The 10,290-nt window shown below is 35.6% G+C and overlaps 1 protein-coding gene across 1 annotated transcript; it reads right to left on the reverse strand.

Moving 5' to 3' along the window:
- Positions 1-8,496: 8,496 nt before the first annotated feature.
- LOC124093070 (olfactory receptor 5AP2) lies at positions 8,497-9,450 on the reverse strand. Its single transcript, XM_046445226.1, has one exon. It carries the CDS (start codon positions 9,448-9,450, stop codon positions 8,497-8,499), a length of 954 nt encoding a protein of 317 aa, XP_046301182.1.
- Positions 9,451-10,290: the final 840 nt, after the last annotated feature.

Genomic DNA, 10,290 nt, shown 5'->3' on the forward strand with positions numbered 1-10,290 from the left:
CCTTCTTACCGAAGCCAGTTTGATTTTCTTCATGAGAATCCAATTTTATTCATTTAGAGTTCACTGGTTTATTTCTTTTGTTTCTTTTTGTTCCATGAGGAATTTATGCTATTTCAGGTTTTCTTACCACTTTTTTTCCTAGAAGAATGCCCAGTAGATTGTAGACTTAAATGAATAATTACTGACTGAGTTACTGACTGACAGGTCTTACTTGGACCATTGATTACCACAAGCTGCATGCAGTGCATGGTCTCCAGATATGGAGTAATAGCTGCCAGTGTAGAAATGGTCCAGCTCTTCCACAGAAGGATGAGTTACAAAACTTTAGGATCTCACTGATGCAAAAAACCCATAGTATTTCCAGGGTGCCCTCAAGCAGTCCAGGCCCTACATAATGGACTTTACAAAGGCTTTTACTGTAATAACTGTATACCCTTAGAGGATACAGTGTGGTATTTTGATACATTAATGCATTGTCTACTGTTCAACTCAGGATGCCTAGGTTATCATCCTCTCAAAAGTTTACCATTTCTTTTTTTTTTTAATGAAAACATGCAATATAATGTAGTATTCTAATTTAAAAATACCAGACCTGGAACTAAATGTAAGAGCTTCATTCAAGCCTCATTTAAAAAGCACCTGATCTAGTCCTTTAAACCTGATTTGATAGCCAGAATCTGCACAATTTTACCAGCTCAATGGTTATGTTGCTATGAGAGTTTCCTCATAGATTGTTCTGCTGATGGATATTTGAAAACATTCCAGGGCCCAAGGGGGTGTTCCCTGGAATCCAAAAGAAATGACACCCTGCTCTCCAAGGTATAAATTCCAGGATTTCACATTAGTGCCAGGTGATTGAGCTGCACTCCAGCTTTACCACCAAATCCTCCTACTGGGCAACCAGCACAAACAGCCTGTGAATGTGCATCTTAGTTGTTGACCACTTTGCCTCTGTCCACAATATTTCCTTCCTCTTTTTTGTAACCTCTATCTCATCTGCTCCTTTTTAAAATTTTTGGTCCAAATTTCAAAGACACTTCAGGTCCCCATCCTCCACAGGCCTTTCCTCACTCCCCAGAAGGATGTGCTGTTCTTCCAGTGATCTACCATAAAACTTTCCCTATGATTCTCTTTTAACACTTTTAATTGTTTTCCTGTGACATAGGGCAATTGCCTTTATCCCACAAACATAAACTGCATGTTCACATACACACACTTACACACACTCACACCCCATTTTTTATCAAGTATTAAACATAGATTGATTGAAGTATTATCAGCTGGTAGAGAAAGTAGAATTGAATCTCAGCTCTATCTCACTCTGATATTTTCACTATTAACCTCTACCACATCCATTTTTGCCTTCATAGCTGCTAGTTTTGCTACCAACACTTTGTTGACTAAAACAAACTATTGATATGACTACTGAAAACTATTATAAAGAATAGTTTCATTTTGCTACATATGAATTTCCAGTTTTCCCAACACAATTTGTTGTTGAAGAGGTTATCTTTTCTCCAATGTTATAACTGTATTTATGTGGGGTTGTCTGTGTGTCTTCTGTACCATTGGTCTATGTTTCTGTTTCGATGCCATTACCATACTGTTTTTGTTACTGTGGCTCTGTAGTATAATTTAAGGTCTGGTAATTTGATGTCTTCTGCTTCACTTTTCTTGCTAAGGATTGCTTTGGCTATTCTGGGACTCTTATTTTTTATACAAATGAATTTCCTGGTTGCTTTTTCTAGTTCTATGAAGAATGTCATTGGAACTGCATGAGATCTGTACAATGCTTTTGGTAGCATGGCCATTTTGACAACGATAATTGTGCCTATTCAAGAGCATGGGAGATCCTTCTATCTCCTGAAGATTTTTTCAATTTCTTTCTTCAGTGTTCTATATTTTTCATTGTAGAAGTCTTTCACCCCTTTTGTGAGATTGATTCCCAAACATTTTATTTATTTAATTTATCTTTCAGGAGATGCATCACTGAGATATAGGAAAACATTTGATTTATGGGTGTTAATTTTCTAAACTGCTATTTTTCTGAATTCATTTTTAGTTTTAGAAGTTTTCTGAATCTTCTAAATCTAGAATCATATCCTTGCCAAACAGTGATAATTTGAGTTCTTTTCCTATTCATATCCTTTTAATTTTTTTTCCTTCTAATTGGTCTGGCAAGAGTTCAAGCATGATATTGAATAAAAGTGGTGAAAGAGGGCATCCTTGTCTTGTTCCAGTTTTTAGAGGGAATGCTTTTAATTTTTCTCCATTTAGAATATGATTGACATCTTTGTCCTTATTATGCTTTTATTTTTATAAAAAGTTTTTAATTCATGAAAAAGAAGCAGATTATTTTAAACTCAAAATTTATTGATCTCCTATTTGTGCAAAGTGAAAGTACGGATGTTGTATAAATAATTCTCTTTTTATTGATGAGGAAACTGAAGTACAATGATCTTAAGTAATTTATATAAAACGTTTATGGAATTGGTACTAAAAGTAAGGTGATTGAATTGATAGCCACTCTTCTCTTACCACTATAAGTTTATACAAGTATTTCTACTAACAATTCTATGGGGAATAAAACAGCTGGTGTTTATTATATCACACTGATGGATAATTACTGCTATCCATAAATATGGATAAGTATCTTATAAATGAAGGAAAATACAAAAAAGTAATGTTTATTCAGCATTTTAATGTGGCTATCTACATATCTTATGTAGATTTAAGTATAACTTTAAAAAAATTTTTAAAGAGAGAGAGAGAGAGAGAGAGAGAATTTTAATATTTATTTTTTTAGTTATCTGCAGACACAATATCTTTGTTTGTATGTGGTGCTGAGGACCAAACCCCCGGCCGCACGCATGCCAGGCAAGCGCGCTACCACTTGAGCCACATCCCCAACCCCTAAAATAATTTTTAAATTAAGCATTGTTATTCCCTCTTAGTGGAAGAAGAAACTGTGACTTAGATCAAGGAACTTTCCAAAGGTCACATAGCTATAACATGAAAGTTTGTCAGTTTTCCATAGAAAGTACAACCTTTGTATGAGTTTTATTTTTTTTTATTTTTAGAGTTTTATTTTTATTTTATTTTTTGATCAGTTTGTTAACCTTTTGGGCTTAGGTTTATCATCTTTAAAAATGGTATAACAAAAATAATGGTATAACACTTATCTCTTATGGTGTTGTAACAATTTTATGAGATTTAAGGTACTTGGTTTATTGACTAATTACAGCCAACACTCAAAAAAAAAAAGTTCCTCGGCAACAATCTTTATAAATATTTGGAAAGAGGATTCAAAGACCTTCCTATTCCAGAGCAACTACTTTTTTCAATTACATACACTTGGCTTGTAGTAATGAGATGGGAAAGCCCCATTCTATTTCACATGGCTTGTATGATTTACATATTTGACTGCAAAATAGTCCAAGGGCTAGACCTCTAAACTGTTTTTGGATTGCAAACTTCATATTTGCTCATTAGTCACAGGCTCTTAGTCCCTCCAGAGTATGCTATCAAAGACATGATCTAGAAATTCATGATGTGACTGAATGTACCAAGTATATTACCACAGGTGAACACTGGCACCATTAGAAAGCCTGGCAATTTTTTTCATTTGTTCCTTGTATTTGTACATGACAGTAGAAAGTATTCTGACATATCATACATTGATGGAGTAAAAGTTCCCATGTTTGTGGTTGTATATGATGTGAAATTACATTGGTCATGGAATCAGGCCTTGCTCAAAAGTTATGTCCACAGAGAGGGCTTACATGATTCTACCTTTCTCTAAATATGAACATAGGAATGTTACGTCAGATTCATTCTACTGTCTTTCCCATTCCTATCCCCCCTCCTATTCCCTCAGTACCAAAGGTAATAAAAATAAGGGAAATTGACCAAAATATTTTCCACACATAGATGGAATATTAATCTGTGCATAAAACACAAGATATATATTTTTTATTAACAGGTACAGAAAGTTACCTATCTGCCAATATCAACTCACCATATTTTGTACATACAAAGTGGGAACGTTTGTAAGGTTTTTCTTTGGTGTAGTCACTTGAGTTTTATTTTAAAGATAATAATTTAAGAAACCAATTAAAATATATTTGATCCTCAAGAGTATAAACTAAATTGATGCTTTGAGGAGCTGGATTCTCCTTTGGGGTCCAATTCTTAGCTAACATTCATATACACAGCTTGGTATGAATGTCCAGGAAATCTTGAGCAATATAGAGAAATAAGCCATCATGTTCAGTAATTTAGGAGGAAGGAAATAGGGGTAGATAATTTTGTATATTTTGTGTAGTATAAACAAAACAATTCCCGTGGGTAGTCTGCTGTGTTCTTCTCTAAGCACTGAGATGAGGCCATCTAATGAGACTGGGCACAAGAAGGTGGGGCAGGTGGAGCTTTCAGGACAGGAGATGATGGAGGGAAGAGAACAGTGCTGTCAGTCACAGCAGTGGAAGTTCTAGTCAGGGCTGAGGGTCCTGCAGAGGGTGGAGCTTACAGATTTCTGCTGGAAAGGGGCTGACCTATTGAGTTAATGTCATCAACATGCTAGGATTCACAGACATTTGTGAGAAACTGGATCACTTATATAGTTAATGATTCAGATAGCTGGCGATTTAAGAGGAATTTTGAAAATAGAACAGAGACTAGTTGAACAGTTAGGGACAATGCATTTGTTAGAGCAGAAAGAATTTAGAGATACTTTTTTTTTTCTTTTTGCACAGAGTACCAGGTTTTTCCAATCAAATTTCTCAAAGTGTAGTTTCAGACCAAGCCATATGAGGCAGATCAGCTTTGTTACATACAAACAATACGTTTTTCTGTAAGAAATTAATCAATCAAATCAATATTAAAAAGTGGATTTTTAGACCACAATTATAAAATGTGAATATTTTCCATTTATTTTCTTTTTAAAATTGAAGTGGAAAGATTTACCCAAATTGTTCTCTCATTTGGATTCTTTCTATAAATAAAAAAAAGAAAAATACAAAATAAAAATGTGCAAATTTTAAAAATAGAATCTTGGGTGTAAAAATTTCTGTGGACTGAAAGAACATATTTTTAATTAATATGTCTAATTTTCCAAGCGTAAATATGAAACTCCTCTCATTTGGAAAGCAAGACAAGAGTGAAAAGTTTGTCTTTAAAAGGTATTTACTGTTGATGCATTGAACTTCTAGGTATTTATTTTCTGATAGTTACATATTACTATAAAACATTATAATAAATCATAAAATTTACAAAAAAGATTTTTTTTAGAACCAAATAGGACTGGCTCAATATTAACAGAATGGTTATACAAGTATAGTTAACTGTCTATTTCAGATCTGAAGGGACAATGTACCCATTTGTTTTCTAGGCACCACACAATCATAAATTCAACATCATATCTTTTTTATTTCTTTACATACATGACAATAGTGGAATGCATTACATTCATAATTATCCATTCATAGCACAATTTTCGTAACTCTGTATATAAAGCATGTTCATGCCAAATTATGCCATATACATGAGCTCTCATTTTTTTTTGCATTACAATTCTTAATACACCTTTATACCACAATTTATCATATCTGTTTGTATCTTATTAAGAATACAGTGTTAATTCATTTACACAGCAATGTTTAAACCTCATGTGGATATCAAATAGCAATTCCACCTGTCCAACCTTGATCTCCTGTGCCTTCTAATTTCCTCCAAGCATAGCATTTCCCATTTCTATTCATTGACAACTCTATATGTTCATTTGCATTGATGAAGTTAAATAAACTGTAAGTTCTTCTCATTGTTACATACTCCATAAACAATTCATAAGGTAATTTTGTTGTCCTCTCTTCTCTTTAGAAGCCATTTCTGACCACCTCCATTCTTTTCCAAACACCTTCCTGAAATCAGTTCTTTTTTCCTCTAATTTTCTAATGCTTCCCCTCTTATGTTTGTCTTTTTGCTGTTCTTTTAACAAACAAAAGAGCATGCTGCCTCAGGTTCTTTGAGTTTGCTGTGTATATGCTGTATATGTCTTCCATAAACACACCTGTGGTACTGTCTCTACTTGGGCCTTGCTCAAAAGTTATGTTCACAGAGAGGTATTACATGATTCTTTCTACCTTTCTCTAAATATTGCGTAGAGTATATTGCTTCAAAGTATGGCTATCTCTTGTCAAATAGAAAGACAGACAGACAGACAGACACACACATTCACACACACACACACACATACACTCACACAGTATAAAGAATAAAGTCTTCCTAACTTAAATATAAGCTTAATGATATAATGAAATTTGTGAGTATTTTTCAAAGAATAGTTTTTGGATGAATTGTGAATAAGAATGTAAAAGATGTTTTTTTTTTTAATCTAAGCACAAACTGAAGAAGAAAAATAGAAAATTATAATTTGCAAGAATGTAAAAAAGAATATTTTAAGGTTAATGATATGTGATTCTAAGGTACAGTCCTTCTTAGCAGTAGAAAATATATGGTTATTTTATTGATGTCTGAGCACTTAAAGAAGAAATACTGATTTCTTAACCTTACCATGTCTGAGGTCCTTGATGCCAAGATATTAGTTCAGTATATTAATCTGGAACTCAGCTGAGTGGTTAATATTAGAGATAATTTTTTTGAAATTATTGAAGACGTCTTAGATTACCTAAGAACAGTGTGCAGATGGCCAAACAAATATTAAGAAGGAGGAAGAGCTATGAAAGCTCACTAGGAGGAAGTAAAACAGAACAGAGAGAGAAAAAAAATGCAAGAGTGATACAGTAATGAAGTTTGCAAAAGGGAGTATCAAGGTTGCTGGAGGAATCCATTGTGACAAGTCTTCCTGAGATAACAAGAAATGAAGTCAGATAATAAATCTCTGAATGCAGTCGTGCTTCTCATGTATATCTGACAAGAACAGGTTCAGTAGAGAAGTGTTACCAAAAGAAAACTGGAACATGGTGTGGAGCAAATGGACTAAGAAGGAGTAGGGAAAATGAGGAGATTACTGGTGGGCTTAATTGTCAGGGGAACAGAGAAGGCAGTTGATGACTGGATGGTATTTCCTGTCAAGGGAATTATTAAGAAGGGTGATTTAGACGATGTTTTGCAAACAATCAGGGATATTAATATAGAATTTAAGATACTAATGCTTATGGAGGGAAGAGAAATAATTCAAGAAATTAAGTCCATGAAAGGCTCTAAGAGTGTGAAAGAACTGATTTGAGAAAGAAGAGATACATTGTCCACCGTGACAGGAGGGAAGGATAATCATAAGTATAAGGATTTGGAAGTGGTAAGATTGAGGATGAAGTGTGAGGTAAGATGAGCAAGAAAGAATAACGTGCTAAAGGGTTTTCCCTAGCTGTACTAAGCAGTTTAAGTAGAGGATACAACAACAACAACAACAAAAATTAGACTTTCCTGTGTTGTTATTTAGTAAGATAAGTACAAAGAAGAGAAAGTGGAACCGTGGAATTGGGAGTGATTGAAAATGAATCCTTTTATGATGGACCATGGAAGCTCAATTGGATGATGAGAAGATTCAGACTAAAGTGTGGTCATGGATAGTGATGAAGTGCCGATTACCTTAAATTGGTGAATAAGCATAAGTCTTGACTTGCCATCTTCTCATCAAAGAAAGCTGTGGTCCCATTGCTCCAGCAGTGATGCTTCCCCACCCAACTAAAGTAAGTAACAAGCCTTTTATCTTGACTGATGTTTATTGAAAACTACATAAAACCTTGGAAGGAACAAAAACAAAATGGTCAAATACATTGATATCTAACTTCTAAATATTCCACTTATTTTACAAGGTTAGTACAATGTTCCCGTTATTGCTGTGGTTCAGATTTTATCTGATGTGCCTTTCATGGTTCAAGAATTTACTCTTCCAACTTCCAGTTGTTTTGTTAGCTGAGAGTTCACATCTGACTTTGGCTGTTAGAATTTCCTCATAAAGGAACTGTCTCGCACAAGATTATACATTCTCCTACTTGGTAATTCACTTCTGAAGAGCCAACTCACCTCCGGCACTCATTATCTGAGTGCCTGAGCCCTCTTTTGTAGATCATCACAATTCAACATCTTTTGTCCATCTTCCTTCCCTCCCAGTACAAGTTTTGTGGCCGAGAATGCACTTCAATAAATTTCCTGCATACAAATGTCTGCCTTAAAATCTGTTTGCCTTGAATCCAGACAAAACCACTAATGCATATATGACGAATCTAAGACTGAGAAAGCTGAATATCGAAACTGAAACATGGACTCATGTCAGCCCTATCCAAGGGATTGATACTTTTGCCATCCTCCAACATGATGATGAATCTGATGGGCCTGTGTAGACACACTGAAGATTCTAGGAGATTAACAAGTGTATCTCATTTATATCATCTACTTGAATATAGAGAAAGAGCTTAAATAAAATTCATATAAAATATATATCATTTACATAACAAGAGGGTAGGTGACGTGGCCTTAGTGTAGGTGTTTCTGTAAGGTCTTTCTCAGAGCCTCTTTCACATCTTTATTTTTCAGACTGTAGATGAGGGGGTTCAGCATGGGGATGACCACTGTATAAAACACAGAGACAACCTTGTCCTGCTCCATTGAGTAGCTCGATGTGGGTCGCAAATACATGAAGAGAATGGTCCCAAAGAAAATGGTGACCGCCACAAGGTGGGAGGCACAGGTTGAAAAGGCCTTGTGCCTTCCCTCTACTGAACGCATCTTCAGTATGGCAATGAGGATGCACAGGTAGGAAATAAGGACAATCACAACACAGCTGATGACATTAAAACTAGAGAAAGCCATGATCACAATGCCATTGATGTGGGTGTCCGAACATGACAGTTTTAGCAGGGGTGGGGTGTCACAGTAGAAGTGGTTGATCCTATTAGAGCCACAAAAGGACAACCTGAAAGTCATGCCTGTGTGGATGGCTGCATTTCCAAAGCCTGCAAGGAAGCAAGTACCCACTAATGAGAAACAAATTCTGTTAGACATGAGAACTGGGTAGAGCAGGGGGTTCCAAATGGCTGCATAGCGATCATATGCCATCGTGGCCAGCAGGAAGCACTCAGTTCCCAGGAAGGAGCCAAAGAAGTAGAACTGGGCAGCACACCCATTAAAAGAAATGGCCTTGTTCTCAGCCACAAGGTTCACCAGCATCTTAGGAGTGACAGAAGAAGAGTAAGAGGCATCCACAAAGGACAGGCTGCTGAGAAAGAAGTACATGGGGGTGTGGAGGCGAGGCTCCATCTTGATCAGTGCAATCATGCCCAGATTACCCACCATGGTTGCCACATAGATGGACAGAAACAGTGCAAAGAGGACACCTTGCAGATGGGGATTGTCTGAGAGTCCCAAGAGGACAAATTCTGTCACTTCTGTCTGATTTCTTCTCTGGACCTCTTTCATGAGCCTGATCATCTGAAAGGCAATAAGAGAGATGATGGACACTGCATTTGGTCAAATAAATACATGACAGATTTGTAAGTATATTTCAGTGGAATATATAAATACTAAAAGAAGAGTAAAAAGTGAAGAGCACAGTAAACAAGTGTGTTGGACTTGATCTCAAGTAAAAAACCTGTATCTTTGTACTAGGTGTGCAGCCTACTAATCATGCTGAGGCAAGTGGCTAGTATCCGTTAACTATGATTGTTTTGGCTTTAACTATTATTTCACTTATAAAGCAATATTTTTTTTGGCACCAGGGACTGAACACAGGTGCTTAACCACTGAGCAACAACCTAGCACATTTATGCTTGTTTTATTTTGAAATAAGTTCTCCCTAAATTGTTTAGGCCTCGCGAAGTTGCTGAGTCCAACATTGAACTTTCCATCCCTCTGCTTCAGCCTCTAGAGCTGCTGGTATTACAGACATGTACCACCATGCCAAGCTGATTAAACAATCTTAAGAGATTATTGCATTTATTTTTTATGATAATTAAATTAAATTAATTGATAAATTAATATGCTTCCTATGTACAACTTCTGGAGAAAGAGCACAGAATGAATTAAACCACTGAATATTCCTTTTCTATACAATGAGTATTAATAAAATATGTTGAAAGTTAGCAATATTAGTCAACCCTGCCAAGCAAGGCAAATAGCTTGATCCTAATGAAGTGGGTGCTTTAAAATTTTTGGCTAAAAGAAATAGAGGATATCTCATATACCCAATATGGTTCCAGTGTCACCTCCAACTTTCAGAACCAACATGTGCAAACCAAAAAGAAGTCAGTTAGAATTTTAGGATTTTTAATA

Source organism: Marmota monax, unplaced genomic scaffold (genome assembly GCF_021218885.2).
Source record: "Marmota monax isolate L192 unplaced genomic scaffold, Marmota_monax_Labrador192_F-V1.1 WCK01_AAM20220418_F8-fsc00038, whole genome shotgun sequence".
NCBI classification, from domain to species: domain Eukaryota; kingdom Metazoa; phylum Chordata; class Mammalia; order Rodentia; family Sciuridae; genus Marmota; species Marmota monax.

Coding starts and splice junctions, on each gene's coding strand:
- LOC124093070 (XM_046445226.1), bottom strand. CDS start 9,450: ATGATCAGGCTCATGAAAGAGGTCCAGAGAAGAAATCAGACAGAAGTG.